Source organism: Triturus cristatus, chromosome 4_1 (assembly GCF_964204655.1).
Source record: "Triturus cristatus chromosome 4_1, aTriCri1.1, whole genome shotgun sequence".
Taxonomy (NCBI): domain Eukaryota; kingdom Metazoa; phylum Chordata; class Amphibia; order Caudata; family Salamandridae; genus Triturus; species Triturus cristatus.
In genome coordinates this window covers 981,479,991-981,503,102 of record NC_140585.1, presented here as the reverse complement: position 1 = coordinate 981,503,102, position 23,112 = coordinate 981,479,991, and the positions used below count along the sequence as shown (strand labels likewise).

Genomic DNA, 23,112 nt, shown 5'->3' with positions numbered 1-23,112 from the left:
TATGGGTTTGTCTGACTGTGAGAACATAAATAAATGTGTTATAATGCTTGTACTAATATCTCCAACATTATTGTCAGGGCCGGCTTTATTGCTGGTGGCGTCCGGTGCAACAATCTTTTTTGACACCCCCATGACCACCTCCTACACCAGTTCCCTCAATTTCACCCTCCCACAGTGATCCTTATCTCTCCATAGCCACTCTCTGACATACATTTCATTTTTTTAAAGTTCACTTACACTCAGTTCTGTGATCTGCATGGTACACATTCTTTCCAGCAGGCACATTAACACTCTGCGCTACTTTATGATGAATCAAAACTGCCACTAGACAAAACTCAGATTTTTCTCCAGCAGGAACATTAATCACCAGAGTTATCCTGACTTTTTTATATTTGCTTGAAAACTGCTGGACACACAAGGAACCCTGCAGCACGTGCTTTTCAACCCATAAGTTATTTTCAACACAGTGCCCCCCCCCCCCAGAGGTCACCGCCAGGTGCGACTGCACCTGTTGCACCACCCTAAAGCAGGCTCTGATTATTGAATTAAATATTTGCAATGAATGAGAATAGAAGGACATTGTATAAGATACAACCCCTCAAGCATAATCATGAGGCTAAGGGGATCATGAAGTATCCTAAATGTAGTGTACTTTCATTTGTAAAGAATGTTATAGTAAATCTCTTTATTTTTTAAACTAAGGGAGCATTTATGAATGTCACTTCTCAACAGGTCCCACATGTGTGAGAAGATGTGGTTTCCCCGGGCCTGTTTCTCACTGCTTCATACAGGATTATTCCTGAAATCAGAGAGCTTTGATTAGCAGGCTGCAGCGCTTAGAGATCACTCCATTCATGCCTTTAGTTTTCCTATTGTTTTTTTAGAACGGGTTTTCCCTAGTAGCTGCTAGATTAAATGTGTGACTGTAATGCCATGTGCCTAATTTGGGCATTATGTAGTCTTTCATTTTCTCCCACACTGAATTCTCTTGCATTGGTCAGGGAATTTTGTGGTAGTGCTGTGGAAGTCAGATATCATTCTACGTCCGCGCTTCCTTCACTGGTCAAATGGGCCTGGAGCCAAGGCAGGCGAGGAGTTTCTATTAAAATATATAGATGTGAATGGGGAGGGGAAAGAACTGTGGCCTACTTTTTCTGCTACTCCATCCCACTCAGTAAGTGTGGTGCCAACTTTTGAGCATTTGTAGGTCTCTCACTTTTATGTAGACAAATAAGGTTGCATAGAGGTAATCTCACTATGACATTGTCCATTATTGCCCAAGGCTTTTCGGACTGCAATTTTGAGAATTTGGTTAGTTCTGTTATCTGTGTGGTTGGTGCCATGTAATATGTCTGTACATCTGGTGCTGCCAGTTCTCCTCTGGTCCTGGTATGTAGTAGAAGTCTTAGGGGAAATGGTCTAGACTCATAACAATCTTGATATCATCTGTCTTAATTGACGGAAGAAATCCCTGGAGAGAATATTCATTTTAATCTTGAGTACACGACATATACAAGATAAAAACAATTTTCACCCTGAATCAAAATTCTTCCTGACTTCCTCTGATAAAGGAGGGAAATTGTATTTACCCCGGTGAGGGGTAGACATGTCTCCAGGTACAGAATGTCCTGCTAGTTGGGCTGAATTCATGCAGATCTGTGTCAACAGAGATGTTCATTGTCTTAGAGTTGTACTCCAAACAGTGATTTCTCTAAAAAAATGTCGAAGTCCGATGGTAATTCTTTAACCAGGCCCTACTTGGGCCCCATATCCTACCCAAGCTCCATCACTGTCGGCTTCCTACCATACCCTTATTCCAGCCCAGCATGACCAGTTACTCACGGTTGGCATTTTATGCTCTTGGCGCTATTTATATCCAAAACTAAAATGCATATCTCCGGTTCCCCATCAGATTTTTTGTCATTCCGGTGTTATTTTGTTAATTGAAATATGCCATATTTTTATAAAATGATGTGGGATTTTTATTGTGTTGTGTTTTGGACTTTTTCACACTTTTGATACTTCTAGATGCTTTACAAATTTCTTAAGTTAAGCCTGTCTGCTCTGTGTCATAGCTTCCAGGGGTTGAGCTCAGGTTTAAATTACTGGAGCCTTTACTAGACCTAACAAGGATAATGCCATTATTCCTTGTGTTGGACTATCATCCACCCCACCTATTAATCCACTTTCTCACATTTACCAGTTTTAATCTGATGAGTGGCCACAAAGACAGCAGGATCAGACACAAATTAGTTTGTGATTCCCCATTATAAGTGCAACATGCCATATACATTGGTAATCCCATTGCAAGCCTGTTAAAATCCAATATGCCTTGAATAGGGATTTATCAAGTGCAATAATTCACACCTATTACAAGTTCATCCCTTAGAAATGGGGAACAACATGCAGATTTGTGTGCTTTGCTCATCAAAATCCACATCTCCTAGATATTTATCAGGCATTTTTCGCCAATGAACTTAGGCAGGTTTGAATTGCCACTATGTACCTAAGGGAAATTGTGGGGATGTGGACTTTATAGCACCCTTTAACTATTGGATGCAGTAAAGTTGGTCCATTTTAGGTCAGAATTATCCAGCTATTTTGAAATCAGGGCCTTAGAATGGAATATTGCAAGTGTGAATTTTACCCCCTGATTTAGCAAAATTGCGAAATGAGGAACTTTGGGCATAATGAAACACACAGTAGAGTGGTCGGCAGTTGATAAATTAGTCTTCACTTAAGTTAACAATACAGTATCTGATTGTGGACTCCTCGCACAATATTGTTAACTGAAAAGGTTACTTTATTGTTAATATTTGAATATGTCCAAATATTGCACCGACGCGCTAAAATCATCTTTACATAGCCATTTGCAGTAGAATCAATCACCAAAGATCTTTTCTACATCTTCGACCCTTGATACACTAATTTTCTAAATACACCTGGGCACATTGCCAGATTTTGCATACTACTAGATCTTGCATACTACTATAAAATACAATCTCAAAGAAAAGGTCCTATTCATGTCTCATGGAATCTGCAGGTAACTAAGAACGGGTGAAAGTGAGTCTGCATTAATACTGACAATAATGTTCCTTTGTCTGAATTGATTAATCTCACACATTTATTTTTTCAGATACTATACACTGGGATCGTCATCTACGCACCAGCTCTCGCTCTTAATCAAGGTCAGACAAGACTTAAGTTGAATTATTTTTTAAGTTCATAACATTGCAAAGAAACAAATGAACCCAAAATAATGACAGCACGTTGTAGCAGATTCAGTTCTGCCAGTGTCGATACACAAGTTCCTATATTTCTGTACTGACATCACCTCAAGGCCAGCAGAGGAGGGTAGGTCATGGGCAAATAACTGCAGCTAAGCACAGTCCTCTGACAATACCTCAGGGGCACAGCCACTACTCTAATAGGGTCAGATTTCCGATGTCCTGTATCGTAGCAGGTTTAGTTGACAATAAATATTGATTGGACATATTTATTCAAACACATCTCCATTCCCAATGAGGTGTATTGTAGGCATCCTCTAGTTGGTCCTGACAAATTGCCTAATATCCAGTTGAGCCACAAGGCATTAAACATATTGACCCTACTTCACATTTTCTAAGCTGTCAAGATTAATTGGCTCGAATTCTCGGGGAATGTATGGAAAGGAGATTCCCTCCTCACGTTTGAGGTTCTCCAGAAGAAATACAGCCTACGCCAGTCTCAGAAATACCATCATCTGAGACTCATACATGCTCTGCGCACTCACATTCACAGTGGGGTCTCTGTTCCGGAATACTCCCCGTTAAAAGATAGGTTGTTACTTGACCCCATCACAGAGAAACCGACCTCTACAATATACAGCAAACTGTTAAATAATGTACCAGACCCCCTGATTACTCTCCGAGAGGCCCGGGTCAACAATCTTGGTAGCATAGACAATGAGGAGTGTCAGGAGGCAATTCAGAGCCCTAGAGAGGTCGCAATACACTCTAGATTTCGACTAGTACAGCTCAAGATTCTACACCGTACTTATTATTCTCGTACCCATTTATACACATGGGATAGAATCCTGACAGCGCTGTGTGTCAGGGGATGTCAGCAGGAGGGTAATTTTCAGCATATTCTATGGGAATGTCCCGAGATAGTTTGATTATGGCAGAAAGTCACAGACACTATGACCAGAGTGGTGGGAGAGACCGTCCCTGTGGAGCCAAAGTGGCTTTCACTACTGATCAGAGGTGACTCAGACTTGACCAGATATGTGGGAACATGGTTGGCCCTGGCAGCGGGTATAGCAAAGCGAAACATTACTAGGGGTGGGAGGCACCTGAACCCGCAGTTGGAGGAATGGAAACGTGATCTTGATTGGTGGCAGCGGGCCGAAGAAACAGTATATAAAAGTAGGGGATGTGCTAAAAAATGGTAAAAAGTGTGGGCACCCTGGCAAAAGTAGAGAGGGTTGGGCGTGGCTGAATAGATACTTGTTGGATGTGTAAACTTCTCTTTATTCCCTCATGAACAGACTGCTATTGATCTTCTGTGTTCACCCCATGATGTACTAATGGAACTGTTTTTGTGCTGTGTGGTCTCTTGAGCTCTGTTAATAAAAAGAGTTTTAATAAAAAGAGTAATTGGCTCCTATGATAACGTTAATTTGTTTTTACTGTTGTCAAAGGGACCACTTTATTAAACAACCTTCTGTACCCCTTAGACATTTTTAAATCACTTACCACCCTAAACTCATTATATATTCACTTGCTTTCATTATTATGGATACCAAATCAGAAGATCTCAAGGGGCCCGTTGGACATTGCAGTGCCAGCCCAATGAAGAGCAGCCCAGTGATGAAGCATGACACCTATTTGGGTCTATGAGGGCAATCACTTCTGATCACATGGATCCAGTTGGACTTATACGCTGGGAGCAGGGCACAGTTGTGTTTTGGATGACAGCTGTAGAGCCATGTACAGCTGCTTTAAGTGGGATGAATGTTGGTTCAGGCCACAGATGGCACTGTGTCCATCGAAAGGCTGTGCCCTGCAACTAATCTCCACTCTGCACAGAGATGCCTCTTTATCAATGTCTAGGAACACTAAGACAGTTTTAACTGTATGACTCATAGGCATTCAAACACTAAGATAGCTTCTGCATAGTTCCTTCTCTCTGGCCCAAGAGATGCCTTTAATCCATAAGGTATCTGTATTAGTCAGTAGGACACCTCTGCAAGTGGGGCATGCAAAATCAGCTTGTCGCACTAGTGTCCTTATTCTAGCTTGTGCCCACGCCAAACCTCAGGCGGCTGCTTCTGCCACTGCTCTTGTTGCTATTTAGTGACTGCTGGATGCCATCGTTTTGCCTCATAGGCCTAAACCTGCTGCCTGCCCTGCTTACACTACTTCTGCCACAAGCCTAAACTATTTAGACTTAGCCAGCAGCAGATCTGGTTGTCCTTAGCCCAATTGCTGCCCTGGGGGATCTCTGTTGCAGGAGGTAAAAGGTAGTATGGCACTACAGCAGCGCAGGAGAAAGTTTGTTGTGAAGAGGTGGGTGGGCACATGGCTGCTTGTAGTTCCATCGAGTTAAACCAGATCAGGCGACGTCCGGTGCAGCTTGCAGCCTTGCAGAGTCCATTTACTAACATTTATTAATGCTTGTTAACCCCTTTTGAGAGTTATAAGGAGTCTTCTTGTGGCGCTCTGTTGGTTTGAGGACTCTAGTAAGAACATACTAAGCACTAAGAACACAACATGGTCTTTGAACCTGTTTGATATTTTGACACTTTGAAGTCTTAGAGAGGAAAGAGTCACAATTTCAAGCCTTTGATGACTATTTATTTATCTTTAAATATAATATTATAGTTATAATATTAATATAGTGCTGAACTAGCCAACTGGGCAGCTGTGCTTGTTCCAGAAAACCAGATATCAGTACAATGAATGAAGGAAGTAGGTTAACTGAGGAGACACATGGTCCGCATATCGTTAGAGAGGAGACTGTCTAGGACAAATTAATTTTTAGATGAACAGGTGTGTTTTCAGGTTATTTTTGAAGTGGACAAGGTTGTTGTTGATCCTCAGGCCTTCAGGCAGGTTGTACCAGAGTCTAAGGGCCAAGCATAAGAAAGGCTGGTTTAGAGTCTTAGATTTTGGAATTTCTAGAATCATGCAACATGGTTCCTGGTACCTTTCTTCCCTCCAGAGGCCTTTAGTTCTTCAGGTAGTTGAGCAAATCTAGATGTAAGACTTTATAGGCAATGCTAGCAATTTTAATGTAAAATCTAGTGTCTAAGGTCTAATAATAAAGGCTTTTCAGGATGGGGGTGATGTTAATAGATTATTTTACACCTTGCACAAGGTGAATGGCCATGTGTAGGATGGCCCTGTTAAGAGCGATATTAATTGTGGTGATACAAAAGGGGGTGGCGATGGACGGAGTATCAGAACCAATCAAACACTCATACCCAGTCAAGAGATCTGGGTTTGATCAATCACCGTTCTTTAGCCCACTCTGCCACCCCAGTTCAGACATGGCCATATGCAAATCAGTCTGACCCTGTGCCTCATGGGAACAGTCCAGCCCGAACTGCCAAGCCATGCCTTCCCTGGACCGGAAACAAGCTTCCTAGGACCGGTTTCTGGCATTTCAGCCGTCTTCAGCCAGGCTTGCTTGAATCCTGTGGCAAAGTGAGCAAGGGACTCACTTCTGAGCATACCCTGCCAACTTATGGCGAACAAAGTGGTACAAAAGGGGTTGGTGATGGACGGAGTATCAGAACCAATCAAACACTCACATCCAGTCAAGAGATCTGGGTTTGATCAATCACCGTTCTTTAGCCCACTCTGCCACCCCAGTTCAGACATGGCCATATGCAAATCATTCTGACCCTGTGCCTCATGGGAACAGTCCAGCCCGAACTGCCAAGCCATGCCTTCCCTGGACCGGAAACAAGCTTCCTAGGGCCGGTTTCTGGCATTTCAGCCGTCTTCAGCCAGGCTTGCTTGAATCCTGTGGCAAAGTGAGCAAGGGACTCACGTCTGAGCATACCCTGCCAATTTATGGCGAACAAAGTGGTACAAAAGGGGGTGCTGATGGACGGATTATCAGAACCAATCAAACACTCACACCCAGTCAAGAGATCTGGGTTTGATCAATCACCGTTCTTTAGCCCACTCTGCCACCCCAGTTCAGACATGTCCATATGCAAATCAGTCTGACCCTGTGCCTCATGGGAACAGTCCAGCCCGAACTGCCAAGCCATGCCTTCCCTGGACCGGAAACAAGCTTCCTAGGACCGGTTTCTGGCATTTCAGCCGTCTTCAGCCAGGCTTGCTTGAATCCTGTGGCAAAGTGAGCAAGGGACTCACGTCTGAGCATACCCTGCCAACTTATGGCGAACAAAGTGGTACAAAAGGGGGTGGTGATGGACGGAGTATCAGAATCAATCAAACACTCACACCCAGTCAAGAGATCTGGGTTGATCAATCACCGTTCTTTAGCCCACTCTGCCACCCCAGTTCAGACATGGCCATATGCAAATCATTCTGACCCTGTGCCTCATGGGAACAGTCCAGCCCGAACTGCCAAGCCATGCCTTCCCTGGACCGGAAACAAGCTTCCTAGGACCGGTTTCTGGCATTTCAGCCGTCTTCAGCCAGGCTTGCTTGAATCCTGTGGCAAAGTGAGCAAGGGACTCACGTCTGAGCATACCCTGCCAATTTATGGCGAACAAAGTGGTACAAAAGGGGGTGCTGATGGACGGATTATCAGAACCAATCAAACACTCACACCCAGTCAAGAGATCTGGGTTTGATCAATCACCGTTCTTTAGCCCACTCTGCCACCCCAGTTCAGACATGTCCATATGCAAATCAGTCTGACCCTGTGCCTCATGGGAACAGTCCAGCCCGAACTGCCAAGCCATGCCTTCCCTGGACCGGAAACAAGCTTCCTAGGACCGGTTTCTGGCATTTCAGCCGTCTTCAGCCAGGCTTGCTTGAATCCTGTGGCAAAGTGAGCAAGGGACTCACGTCTGAGCATACCCTGCCAACTTATGGCGAACAAAGTGGTACAAAAGGGGGTGGTGATGGACGGAGTATCAGAATCAAACACTCACACCCAGTCAAGAGATCTGGGTTGATCAATCACCGTTCTTTAGCCCACTCTGCCACCCCAGTTCAGACATGGCCATATGCAAATCAGTCTGACCCTGTGCCTCATGGGAACAGTCCAGCCCGAACTGCCAAGCCATGCCTTCCCTGGACCGGAAACAAGCTTCCTAGGACCGGTTTCTGGGATTTCAGCCGTCTTCAGCCAGGCTTGCTTGAATCCTGTGGTGAGGCATGCCAGTATTGCATTGCTGCCTCAATATAAGACAGCACTAGTGCTTGAAAAACAGTTGTAAGATCTTCAGTGGGTGGGAGGAGTTGATTTTCTGAGGGATCCAATATTTTGAGGCATATTTGGACAACATTGGGGTAATGATGAATTGACATTTCTTCCAAGTGAAGCATAGGACCAAGGGCCTCCATGTCGAAGTTGAATAGAAGAGCTGCTAGGATAGATCTTTAACGTACACCGTAAGAAAGTGGGAGGCAGTGTAATCTGAATTTGTCCATTTTCAAAATTGTGATCTGGAAGTGATGATGAATTGGAGCCACTTCTTGACAGTGCCCTCAATTCCCATTCTTCATGAAAGCATTTTTAGGATGATTGTTGATTACTGTTGATAAGTAAAATGAGCAGAAGGGGGTTTGGTAGCACACTGTCTCACATCCTAGCACAATTCCCTCCTTTGCAATATGGATTAATGCAGTACACAATTAGCGCTTACTTCAAAATTAACGGCGGTTTTTCACCAAAATGGATGCAGATAGTGCTGTATATCTCTAGACACATATGTGTTTCTGGATTTTGTCCTTCATTAGTAGAAAGCAGCCACATTTCATCTGGGGTGCTGATAATGCTGCCAAAATCTTTACAGGTCACAGTACCGCTCGCAGGCAAACATGTGCTTCTCCAAAGCTTTTGATCTTGCTGGTTCAAGGGAGCTTTGTTAAACAAATGGGGGTTTGGGAGCACACTGCTTCACATCCCAGCAGTTTGCCTCACAATTAGTGCTAACTTCAAAATTAACTGTAGTTTTCACCAGAGTTGGTGCAGATTGTGCTGTATATCTCAAGACATGCTTCTGAATTTCATCCTTCATCAGTAAAGAACAAAAACGATTTCATCTGGGGTTGCTGGAAACGCAGCCAAAGTCTTCACAGGTCTCAGTGCCATTAACAGGACAGCAAGTGTGTCTCCAAAGCTCCTCAGCTTGCCGGCTAAGGGGAGCCTTTTAAACAGAAGGGGGTTAGGAGCACACCGTCGCAAGGCATTTTGAGAAATTCCATAAGGGCGACCCATCCATGCTTAAGTGTGGCTACTTAGCTCAGACCCCTAAGAACATAAAAGGAGGGGACCGGGAAAGAGTACTCCATACGCTGGAAACCCAATTCCTTCTGGATCTAGATAGTAAAAAGCATTAGGGTCTTAACGTGGATGAGGGCTGCAGAAGTCTGGATTAGCTGCTTGCCTCCAGAAATCCCTTTCTTTTGCACCGATGATACACTGGTTATGATTTTTAATCCAATTTATCTTATGAACAGGAAGGTGTCAACGGTTTGTTGTATAATAGCGCCATGCTGTTACATGAGCGAATCGAATAGGATTTTTTATGGAAAACCTTTGAAACAATCTATATTTAGCACATTTATATATTTTGGTCAACAGTAGGATTGCTTCTTTTTTAATCCTTTTTGTGCATTAGGAGGAATTAAGCTGATAAATGCAAAGTGAATTTTCATTTACATGATTGAATTAGAGAAATATGTACCATTGAAGAACAAGTGAGGTGTGGACACACGGGGGGATCCACAACCTGTAATATTGTTGGGGAGCTCCCATGAAATTGCATATAATGTACTGTTCTTAACTTTATATTTTATGATTTGCAAAAAGTAATCTGGTATGAGCCACAGTACTGCTGTATGCAGGTGTACTGATATGGATACAATGCTAATGTGGTATTTGAACATTGCAGCGTGTTGATCAACGAGCAAGTTCAATAATCTGAATATGCAGCGGATACGAATTTGCCCCATACTGTGATTTTTGTATATAGTAAGACGCATGATGTGGTACAATTGTTGAATCACACAAACAATTAACTGATTTAGACAGCGAGATGCATGTTATAAGATAGCGACCAAAAATAGGGGTAGAACGCTGTTCTCTTTCTGTTTCACTAACACTTGGTGATGTCATGATATTAAAAGTGCATTGCAATGAAAATGGCATTATATGCCTTGAACAAGGTTGTGTGGACACAACCGAACCGCGTCGACTTTGACTTTCATTTCCCAATAAACTATTTGGATAACCTAAATGCCATGTTCCTTCTTTGAAGGAGGCCATATATATATATATATATATATATATATATATATATATATATATATATATATATATATATATATATATATATATATATATATATATATATATATATATATATATATATCCTGTTTAGCTGCTTTTTTCCACTCCCCAATCTCCGAGACGTAAAGCAGGCACGGACCACGTTTCTGTGCAATACTGTTTATTTTGCTAGTCGGCCATGACGCGTTTCGGTCCTTCCTGGACCTTGATCACATGACAACGCTTCTTGGCTTCAGCCACCATTTTATAGTTCTCAAAGTGCTAGTGCTTAGTGCAAAACGGAATGGATAGCAACAAAATCCTCCTCATCATGAATAGTGAAGAAATACTTGGCGTGCAGCCTAATATACATTCTTTTTCTTTCGCTCGTTTTATACAGGTAATCTAGTATCATTTATAAATGTATATAAAGCATTGATGCACAGATAAAATCTATTAGAAAGCACTTATAACACATTACTAAATAATTGTACATTGATAAAAAGTTTATACATAAAATTTAAATATGTTCAGTTTGCTGATAAAACCTGATAAAATATTGTATAAATATACTAATAAAGTGCTAATGTTTCAATTTTTGTAACATAATAGTTATCCATAATTGCGTGAATGCATATTTATCCTGGCTCAAGTGGCTTGTGAATTTTTACAAGCGTTAACCGGAAATGTTGCTCAACTTTCCTTTTATACAGTTCCATATTGTTCGATGTAAAAAGGTGCTGAATAGATAAACTCAGAATTGAGATGTGGACCTATTTAGTGAACTAAAAGATGTGAAACTAGTGACTAAAAATTTTACCTTCGAAAGGGGAATTTGTTGTGCATATATAGAAGATTTTATAACTTTATTTTTCTTGTTACAGAACATACGTTAAAAAATCGGGATTGTTAAGATATCAGATCAGGCGGCAGCCTCGAGATGCAGCATTCAATTCTCAATAAAAGCTTGGTGAATGAAACTAACCGGTGAATGAATTTCCAGAAGTTAAGATGAACCCACTATTTGTATCTCTAATAGAAATAATATACTATTATTATGACTACAGACAATTTAAAGTGTAGTCGAATCCATAAGGTGTTTATAAACGGGAACATATAAAATGAATACACAAAAGCGTTCTTGTGTGTCTGCAACATGAAGGAGTATGAGCGACTTAAATGCATGTATACAGATCCTCTGTGGCATTAAGGCCTCCTGGTATTTTACTATCGAGATTTAAAATGTACCTGGTTTCCAATTTGCGTAATGCACCTTCTCTGTCTCCTCCTCTTCTGTTTTTAGGCACTGCATCAATGAGGTAGTAAGACAAATGTTTTGTGTCGCTATTGTGCATTTCTTGGAAATGTCTGGCAACTGGATAGGTAGGATCTCTGTTGATTATGGCTCTAAGGTGTTGCAGGATTCTTTTGTTCGCCGGAAGTTTTGTACTGCCCACATATTTGAGGTTGCATGTGCACTCAAGAATGTACACAGCGTGGTCAGTTTTACAATGTAGGGCTCGGTTTATTTCTACTTCCTTTTCACTAAAAGGTGTTTTAAATGTTTTCCTGCTTGTACCATGGATGCATGCTTTACAGTTTTTACATGCCACAAACCCTTTCTTTTGTGAAAGCCAATTGAGTGGTTCCACTACCTCAGGGCTGCTTCTCACTAACCTGCTACTTACAGAAGGGGCCCTCCTATATGTTAGGCCTAGTGTTTTGGGAAGCAATGCTCCTATTACCGGGTCATCTAACACTATCGGCCAATTGCGTTGCATTATATTTCTGATAGTTTTATGTTGCAGGTTGTAGGTAGTAATCAACCGCAATTGATGTGCTGAATCAGGTTTAGGTTTGGTGACTAGAAGTAGTTCTCTGTCGAGTTTCATGGTTTTAGCTATAGCTGTATCAATGGTTTTAACATTGTATCCTCTTGCTAAGAATCTTTTTTTGCTCTCCGCCTGCGCTTTTCGTAGATCAGTTGAGTTGCTACAGATACGTTTGATTCTTAGCATTTCCCCATAGGGGATACTATTAATCAGGTGACGTGGGTGGAAGCTCGTGGAGTGTAACAATGAGTTTCCTGCTGTTTTCTTTCTGAAAAGTTTTGTCTCCAGTTTATCCTTTTTTACAAAAACTTCCACATCTAAAAAATTAATAGTGTGTAGGTCAATTGTTGCCGTGAAGGTTAAATTGATCTCATTGGTATTAAGGCTTTTTACAAAATCATTACAACAAACAAATGATGGATGGAATGCTGACAATGCAGACATTCTCCCCCAGTCAAGAGATCTGGGTTAAATCCATCGTTCTTTTGCCCACTACGCCACCCCAGTTTAGACATGGCCATATGCAAATCAGTCTTGACCCTGTGCCTCATGGGAACAGTCCAGCCCGAACTGCCAAGCCATGTCTTCCCTGGACCGGAATCAAGCATCCTAGGACCGGTTTCTGGCTATCAGCCGTCATCAGCCAGGATAGCTTGACTCCAGTGGCGTAGTGAGCACGGGTCCCACGTCTGGGAATACCCATCCCACTTAGGTCGAAAAGCGTTACAACAAACAAATGATGGACGGAATGCTGACAATGCAGACATTCTCCCCCAGTCAAGAGATCTGGGTTAAATCCATCGTTCTTTTGCCCACTACGCCACCCCAGTTTAGACATGGCCATATGCAAATCAGTCTTGACCCTGTGCCTCATGGGAACAGTCCAGCCCGAACTGCCAAGCCATGTCTTCCCTGGACCGGAATCAAGCATCCTAGGACCGGTTTCTGGCTATCAGCCGTCATCAGCCAGGATAGCTTGACTCCAGTGGCGTAGTGAGCACGGGTCCCATGTCTGGGAATACCCATCCCACTTAGGGAGAAAAGCGTTACAACAAACAAATGATGGACGGAATGCTGACAATGCAGACATTCTCCCCCAGTCAAGAGATCTGGGTTAAATCCATCGTTCTTTTGCCCACTACGCCACCCCAGTTTAGACATGGCCATATGCAAATCAGTCTTGACCCTGTGCCTCATGGGAACAGTCCAGCCTGAACTGCCAAGCCATGTCTTCCCTGGACCGGAATCAAGCATCCTAAGACCGGTTTCTGGCTATCAGCCGTCATCAGCCAGGATAGCTTGACTCCAGTGGCGTAGTGAGCACGGGTCCCACGTCTGGGAATACCCATCCCACTTAGGGCGAAAAGCGTTACAACAAACAAATGATGGACGGAATGCTGACAATGCAGACATTCTCCCCCAGTCAAGAGATCTGGGTTAAATCCATCGTTCTTTTTCCCACTACGCCACCCCAGTTTAGACATGGCCATATCCAAATCAGTCTTGACCCCGTGCCTCATGGGAACAGTCCAGCCCGAACTGCCAAGCCATGTCTTCCCTGGACCGGAATCAAGCATCCTAGGACCGGTTTCTGGCTATCAGCCGTCATCAGCCAGGATAGCTTGACTCCAGTGGCGTAGTGAGCACGGGTCCCACGTCTGGGAATACCCATCCCACTTAGGGCTGAAATGCCAGAAACCGGTCCTAGGATGCTTGTTTTCCAGTCCAGGGAGGACTTGGCTTGGCAGTTCTGGCTGGACTGTTCCCATGAGGCACAGGGTCAAGACTGATTTGCATATGGCTGGGTTCAAACTGGAACGGCATGGTGAGCAAAAAAACGATGGATTTAGGCCCAGATCTCTGTACTGGGGTGAATGTATGACATTGTTCTGCATTCTGTCCATCAATTGTTGTTTTTGCATTTGTCACCCCGAGTGGGAAGGGTATGCCCAGACGTGGGTCCCTTACTCTCCATGCCACTGGAAATCAAGCAAGCCTGGCTGAAGACGGCTGAAATGCCAGAAACCGGTCCTAGGATGCTTGTTTTCCAGTCCAGGGAGGACCTGGCTTGGCAGTTCGGGCTGGACTGTTCCCATGAGGCACAGGGTCAAGACTGATTTGCATATGGCTGGGTTCAAACTGGAATGGCATGGTGAGCAAAAAAACGATGGATTTAGGCCCAGATCTCTGTACTGGGGTGAATGTATGACATTGTTCTGCATTCTGTCCATCAATTGTTGTTTTTGCATTTGTCACCACGAGTGGGAAGGGTATGCCCAGACGTGGGTCCCTTACTCTCCATGCCACTGGAAATCAAGCAAGCCTGGCTGAAGACGGCTGAAATGCCAGACACCGGTCCTAGGATGCTTGTTTTCCAGTCCAGGGAGGACCTGGCTTGGCAGTTCGGGCTGGACTGTTCCCATGAAGCACAGGGTCAAGACTGATTTGCATATGGCTGGGTTCAAACTGGAACGGCATGGTGAGCAAAAAAACGATGGAGTTAGGCCCAGATCTCTGTACTGGGGTGAATGTATGACATTGTTCTGCATTCTGTCCATCAATTGTTGTTTTTGCATTTTTACAAAATCATTAGCATGCAATAGAGAACAATCCCAAACTCCAAAAATATCATCTATGTATCTGAGAAAGAGTTTGACATTTTTGTCCACCACCGTCTTGTGTGCCACGTTGAGGACCAGCTCCTCCCACCTACCCATGTGTAAACAGGCATAGCTGAGAGAGAAGCTGGCCCCCATCGCAACCCCACATATCTGCTGGTAAACAGTCCTGTCAAACAAGAAAACATTATTGTTAAGGCAGAATTGTGTCAGATTACTTAGCATCATGCTATGTGCGGAAAGTCTTGGTTTGCCTTTGCTTAGGAAATGTTCCAATGCCCTTATAACATCTCTGTGTCTTATACTGGTATATAGAGACACTATGTCCAAAGTTATTAAATGATAGCCTTCTTTCCATTCAAAGTTATTGATTTTTTCTAGGAAATTGCTAGTGTCTCTTATATATGTAGGCAATGCCTGTACTAGTTCCTGTAGAAAAAAATCGATATATTGGCTGGCATTCTCCAGTAAGCTGTTTTGAGCTGAGATGATAGGTCGGCCCGGTGGATTTTTTGCATCTTTATGAATTTTTGGAATGAAGTAGATATTGGGTATGGTAGGATTGTCTTTGTGAATAAATTTGTATTCATCCATTGTTAATACTCCTGCACATTTCCAGGCCAATAATTTTCCATAGAAATCGTCCTGTATTGTCTTCAGAGCACCCCAATTACTGATTTTATAGCAGGTTCTATCATTAAGATGGGATACTGCCTCCTTCATATATTGTATTCTGTCCCATAATACGATATTGCCTCCTTTGTCCGCGCTTCTGACAATCAAATTTGTATTGCTTTGTAACTTTACCATTAATTGCTTGAGCTGCCTGTCTTTGGGATGCCATTTCGGTTTGCTTTGCATGATTTTGTAGTTTAGTTTTTTAATTTCATTGGTTATTTGTTCGTTGAAAATGTCAATGCTGTCTCTCGGCATAATGGGATTGAATGTTGATTTGCGTTTAAAAGGTGTGTTTTTTCTTTCTTCAGGTAATGCAACAAAACTGTGAGAGATAGTTATTTGACTTGCTCCACTTGGATTTGGGCATTGAGTGTTGGTTGTTTCCGCATCAGTGGTGGAGTTTGCATTGTGTAGTTCCATGAGGGTTTCAAGTAGTTGATCGTCTGCCACTTGTGATGATTCTATTAGGTTCTTAGCTGCCGTTTTTTCCTTTTCTTTTTCCTCCTTTTCTTTTGATAACTTTGTATTTAATTCATGATGTTTTTTTAACTTTAATTTTCTTATGAATCTGTAAATATCCATTCTGGTGTTGGCATAATTGAAATTAGATTCGGGGCAAAAAGAGAGTCCCAATGATAAAATGTGTTCTTCTGCTTTTGATAGGGTAATGTCGGTGAGGTTGATGACTGTTTTAACTGCGTTTTTATCTAGTTGTGATTCCACCAGCCTCTCCCTCTCCCTCTCGACTTTTTGGTTGTTGGCCGTTCTGTTTGCCTTTCTCCTCTGTCTCCGCTTATAATTCCGCCTCTTCCTCTGGCATTCTGCTGAGTCCTTGAGCGTAACGTGGCCCTTCGTTCTTCCACTAAAAAATTAATTTCTTCCCCTGGAGGTAAGTTAGGTACTGTTGTTCTTGGAGCTGAGGGTTGGCCCTCCGGTTCTGCTTCGCTTTCCAGGTTTGAACTTAAATCAGAATTGGATATTGATTCATAAGTGGTTTTCCGCATAGATGCCTCAATACCTGTTTCATTTTGTTTTGTCATTTTGTTGGTTTTCATCACGTCATATTTTTTGGAAAATGTGAAGATACGGCCTGTTTCATAGTCCACTCTATCGCGGTGGAATTTAAAAGCCTTTCGCTCTTTTATCTTATCTTCTTCCTTTTTCAGGCGTGTGGTCATATCATCTCTTAGCTTTTTTTCTTCATCACCCTTATTCATTTGTTTAATTTCCTCATTTAGTGTTTCAATCTTCTCCTGTAGTGCTATTCTGTCTATTTCCGCATACTTGACCAGAATCTCCACTAGCTTCTTCGAAGAGTCTAAATTGCTTTGGGCCCAATCTCTCATCATATTGGGATTAGGTTGATCGTAGCTGGGGGCTATCAAAATTCTTAATCCCCTCGGGATTCTGTTGACGTCCAAATAACGCTGCAAAGATTTATTCTCCCACCATTTGCCTTGTTCTGATTTGGACAACTTTTCCAACAGTCTAAATTTATCTTTGATATGAATGTTTGCTGGAGTGTCCGCCGCTTGATAGATTTCAACATTGCTTTGTGGTATGTTACCGAAAACTTCAGAGGCTGCCGCCTCTCGGTCCCTAAGCGTGTCCGCCGACATTTTGCAAATGTTTAAATATAGAGGGCAAACAAACGTCACGGGCTTTCTCGCTAATGCCTCCCGCTAACGTCGCTGCTCGCAACACCATTCCCCCCGCACTTCCGTAGACAGTCCTACCTTCGATGTTCAATCCTCGGCTGGCGCGTCCTCCGACACTGCTTACCGGGGAGAGCACTTCAGGTTGGTTTTTCTCTTTTGGCCGCGGGGGGGCCGACGATATGAATCCTTACAGGGAGAGACAATCCAGTTGCTTCCGGCTGATCGCACGGAGGTCAAAAGCTTCCAAAGTATCGTCACCTCTTTTTGAGTGGGGGTCCGTGCAAGGCTGCCTGAAGCTGCTGCAGACGTAATATCCTGTTTAGCTGCTTTTTTCCAATCCCCAATCTCCGAGACGTAAAGCAGGCACGGACCACGTTTCTGTGCAATACTGTTTATTTTGCTAGTCGGCCATGACGCGTTTCGGTCCTTCCTGGACCTTGATCACATGACAACGCTTCTTGACTTCAGCCACCATTTTATAGTTCTTAAAGTGCTAGTGCTTAATGCAAAACGGAATGGATAGCACCAAAATCCTCCCCATCATGAATAGTGAAGAAATACTTGGCGTGCAGCCTAATATACATTCTTTTTCTTTCGCTCGTTTTATACAGGTGATTTAGTATCATCTATAAATGTATATAAAGCATTGATGCACAGATAAAATCTATTAGAAAGCACTTATAACACATTAATAAATAATTGTACATTGATAAAAAGTTTATACATAAAATTTAAATATGTTCAGTTTGCTGATAAAACCTGATAAAATATTGTATAAATATACTAATAAAGTGCTAACATTTCAATTTTTGTAACATAATAGTTATCCATAATTGCGTGAATGCATATTTATCCTGGCTCAAGTGGCTTGTGAATTTTTACAAGCGTTAACCGGAAATGTTGCTCAACTTTCCTTTTATACAGTTCCATATTGTGCGATGTAAAAAGGTGCTGAATAGATAAACTCAGAATTGAGATGTGGACCTATTTAGTGATCTAAAAGATGTGAAACTAGTGTCTAAAAATGTACCTTAGAAAGGGGAATTTGTTGTGCATATATAGAAGATTTTATAACTTTATTTTTCTTGTTACAGAACATACGTTAAAAAATCGGGATTGTTAAGATATCAGATCAGGCGGCAGCCTCGAGATGCAACATTCAATTCTCAATAAAAGCTTGGTGAATGAAACTAACCGGAGAATGAATTTCCAGAAGTTAAGATGAACCCACTATTTGTATCTCTAATAGAAATAATATACTATTATTATGACTACAGACAACTTAAAGTGTAGTCAAATCCATAAGGTGCTTATAAACGGGAACATAAAATGTATACACAAAAGCGTTCTTGTGTGTCTGCAACATGAAGGAGTATGAGCGACTGTATACAGATCCTCTGTGGCATTAAGGCCTCCTGGTATTTTACTATCGAGATTTAAAATGTACCTGGTTTCCAATTTGCGTAATGCACCTTCTCTGTCTCCTCCTCTTCTGTTTTTAGGCACTGCATCAATGAGGTAGTAAGACAAATGTTTTACATATATATATATATATATCAAAGCTCCAGGTTACCCATTCTCAGGAAGCACTCGGACCACTGAATAGCTTCAAGCGTTTTATTGGTACGGGCAGAGTCCCTGTTCAGTCTTAGAAAGCAGCTTCTCCGTCTGCCTGACGCGTTTCGAAATAGATTTCTTCTTCAGAGGCGTGGCGGTTTCAAGGTGAGCAGGTGCCGCATATCCCAGTATTTATCATGCGTTATGGCACGCCCCGTTGGGCAGTCCAAATGAAACCTGTGCCGTGCATGCTGGGATTGGTAGTTGCCATTAACATCCTGAATGGTTGCACACCATATTCCTGCTACAGCGACCTGTCCTCAATCCGTAACAGTGGCCCCACAGTCACGGCTTGATATATCCACCGATTGTGGCCCCCTGTAATACGCGGGGTGGTGCACTCCTCGCAGCTGGGCTGCCGCGTTTAAATCAAAGCTCCAGGTTAACCATTCTCAGGAAGCACTCGGACCACTGAATAGCTTCAAGCGTTTTATTGGTACGGGCAGAGTCCCTGTTCAGTCTTAGAAAGCAGCTTCTCCGTCTGCCTGACGCATTTCGAAATAGATTTCTTCTTCAGAGGCGTGGCGGTTTCAAGGTGAGCAGGTGCCGCATATCCCAGTATTTATCATGCGTTATGGCACGCACCGTTGGGCAGTCCAAATGAAACCTGTGCCGTGCATGCTGGGATTGGTAGTTGCCATTAACATCCTGAATGGTTGCACACCATATTCCTGCTACAGCGACCTGTCCTCAATCCGTAACAGTGGCCCCACAGTCACGGCTCGATATATCCACAGATTGTGGCCCCCTGTAATACGCAGGGTGGTGCACTCCTCGCGGCTGGGCTGCCGCGTTTAAATCAAAGCTCCAGGTTACCCATTCTCAGGAAGCACTCGGACCACTGAATAGCTTCAAGCGTTTTATTGGTACGGGCAGAGTCCCTGTTCAGTCTTAGAAAGCAGCTTCTCCGTCTGCCTGATGCGTTTCGAAATAGATTTCTTCTTCAGAGGCGTGGCGGTTTCAAGGTGAGCAGGTGCCGCATATCCCAGTATTTATCATGCGTTATGGCGTTCAGGATGTTAATGGCAACTACCAATCCCAGCATGCACGGCACAGGTTTCATTTGGACTGCCTAACGGGGCGTGCCATAACGCATGATAAATACTGGGATATGCGGCACCTACTCACCTTGAAACCGCCACGCCTCTGAAGAAGAAATCTATTTCGAAACGCGTCAGGCAGACGGAGAAGCTGCTTTCTAAGACTGAACAGGGACTCTGCCCGTACCAATAAAATGCTTGAAGCTATTCAGTGGTCCGAGTGCTTCCTGAGAATGGGTAACCTGGAGCTTTGATTTAAACGCGGCAGCCCAGCCGCGAGGAGTGCACCACCCCGCGTATTACAGGGGGCCACAATCGGTGGATATATCGAGCCGTGACTGTGGGGCCACTGTTACGGATTGAGGACAGGTCGCTGTAGCAGGAATATGGTGTGCAACCATTCAGGATGTTAATGGCAACTACCAATCCCAGCATGCACGGCACAGGTTTCATTTGGACTGCCCAACGGGGCGTGCCATAACGCATGATAAATACTGGGATATGCGGCACCTGCTCACCTTGAAACCGCCACGCCTCTGAAGAAGAAATCTATTTCGAAACGCGTCAGGCAGACGGAGAAGCTGCTTTCTAAGACTGAACAGGGACTCTGCCTGTACCAATAAAACGCTTGAAGCTATTCAGTGGTCCGAGTGCTTCCTGAGAATGGGTAACCTGGAGCTTTGATTTAAACGCGGCAGCCCAGCCGCGAGGGGTGCACCACCCCGCGTATTACAGGGGGCCACAATCGGTGGATATATCGAGCCGTGACTGTGGGGCCACTGTTACGGATTGAGGACAGGTCGCTGTAGCAGGAATATGGTGTGCAACCATTCAGGATGTTAATGGCAACTACCAATCCCAGCATGCACGGCACAGGTTTCATTTGGACTGCCCAACGGGGCGTGCCATAACGCATGATAAATACTGGGATATGCGGCACCTGCTCACCTTGAAACCGCCACGCCTCTAAAGAAGAAATCTATTTCGAAACGGGTCAGGCAGACGGAGAAGCTGCTTTCTAAGACTGAACAGGGACTCTGCCCGTACCAATAAAACGCTTGAAGCTATTCAGTGGTCCGAGTGCTTCCTGAGAATGGGTAACCTGGAGCTTTGATTTAAACGCGGCAGCCCAGCCGCGAGGAGTGCACCACCCCGCGTATTACAGGGGGCCCCAATCGGTGGATATATCGAGCCGTGACTGTGGGGCCACTGTTACGGATTGAGGACAGGTCGCTGTAGCAGGAATATGGTGTGCAACCATTCAGGATGTTAATGGCAACTACCAATCCCAGCATGCACGGCACAGGTTTCATTTGGACTGCCCAACGGGGCGTGCCATAACGTATGATAAATACTGGGATATGCAACACCTGCTCACCTTGAAACCGCCACGCCTCTGAAGAAGAAATCTATTTCGAAACGCGTCAGGCAGACGGAGAAGCTGCTTTCTAAGACTGAACAGGGACTCTGCCCGTACCAATAAAACGCTTGAAGCTATTCAGTGGTCCGAGTGCTTCCTGAGAATGGGTAACCTGGAGCTTTGATTTAAACGCGGCAGCCCAGCCGCGAGGAGTGCACCACCCCGCGTATTACAGGGGGCCACAATCGGTGGATATATCGAGCCGTGACTGTGGGGCCACTGTTACGGATTGAGGACAGGTCGCTGTAGCAGGAATATGGTGTGCAACCATTCAGGATGTTAATGGCAACTACCAATCCCAGCATGCACGGCACAGGTTTCATTTGGACTGCCCAACGGGGCGTGCCATAACGGATGATAAATACTGGGATATGCGGCACCTGCTCACCTTGAAACCGCCACGCCTCTGAAGAAGAAATCTATTTCGAAACGCGTCAGGCAGACGGAGAAGCTGCTTTCTAAGACTGAACAGGGACTCTGCCCGTACCAATAAAATGCTTGAAGCTATTCAGTGGTCCGAGTGCTTCCTGAGAATGGGTAACCTGGAGCTTTGATTTAAACGCGGCAGCCCAGCCGCGAGGAGTGCACCACCCCGCGTATTACAGGGGGCCCCAATCGGTGGATATATCGAGCCGTGACTGTGGGGCCACTGTTACGGATTGAGGACAGGTCGCTGTAGCAGGAATATGGTGTGCAACCATTCAGGATGTTAATGGCAACTACCAATCCCAGCATGCACGGCACAGGTTTCATTTGGACTGCCCAACGGGGCGTGCCATAACGTATGATAAATACTGGGATATGCAACACCTGCTCACCTTGAAACCGCCACGCCTCTGAAGAAGAAATCTATTTCGAAACGCGTCAGGCAGACGGAGAAGCTGCTTTCTAAGACTGAACAGGGACTCTGCCCGTACCAATAAAACGCTTGAAGCTATTCAGTGGTCCGAGTGCTTCCTGAGAATGGGTAACCTGGAGCTTTGATTTAAACGCGGCAGCCCAGCCGCGAGGAGTGCACCACCCCGCGTATTACAGGGGGCCCCAATCGGTGGATATATCGAGCCGTGACTGTGGGGCCACTGTTACGGATTGAGGACAGGTCGCTGTAGCAGGAATATGGTGTGCAACCATTCAGGATGTTAATGGCAACTACCAATCCCAGCATGCACGGCACAGGTTTCATTTGGACTGCCCAACGGGGCGTGCCATAACGTATGATAAATACTGGGATATGCAACACCTGCTCACCTTGAAATCGCCACGCCTCTGAAGAAGAAATCTATTTCGAAACGCGTCAGGCAGACGGAGAAGCTGCTTTCTAAGACTGAACAGGGACTCTGCCCGTACCAATAAAACGCTTGAAGCTATTCAGTGGTCCGAGTGCTTCCTGAGAATGGGTAACCTGGAGCTTTGATTTAAACGCGGCAGCCCAGCCGCGAGGAGTGCACCACCCCGCGTATTACAGGGGGCCCCAATCGGTGGATATATCGAGCCGTGACTGTGGGGCCACTGTTACGGATTGAGGACAGGTCGCTGTAGCAGGAATATGGTGTGCAACCATTCAGGATGTTAATGGCAACTACCAATCCCAGCATGCACGGCACAGGTTTCATTTGGACTGCCCAACGGGGCGTGCCATAACGTATGATAAATACTGGGATATGCAACACCTGCTCACCTTGAAATCGCCACGCCTCTGAAGAAGAAATCTATTTCGAAACGCGTCAGGCAGACGGAGAAGCTGCTTTCTAAGACTGAACAGGGACTCTGCCCGTACCAATAAAA

At 44.2% G+C, this 23,112-nt stretch overlaps 1 protein-coding gene across 1 annotated transcript in view; it reads left to right on the top strand.

The window, feature by feature from the left end:
* The window catches only part of LOC146855939 (sodium-coupled monocarboxylate transporter 1-like), a 363,001-nt gene that overhangs the window by 93,974 nt on the left and 245,915 nt on the right, over positions 1–23,112 (top strand). The window contains exon 3 of the mRNA XM_085650685.1: positions 3,137–3,188. Coding sequence (XP_085506811.1) covers positions 3,137–3,188 — 52 coding nt within the window. The remainder of the gene's footprint in view (positions 1–3,136; positions 3,189–23,112) is intronic.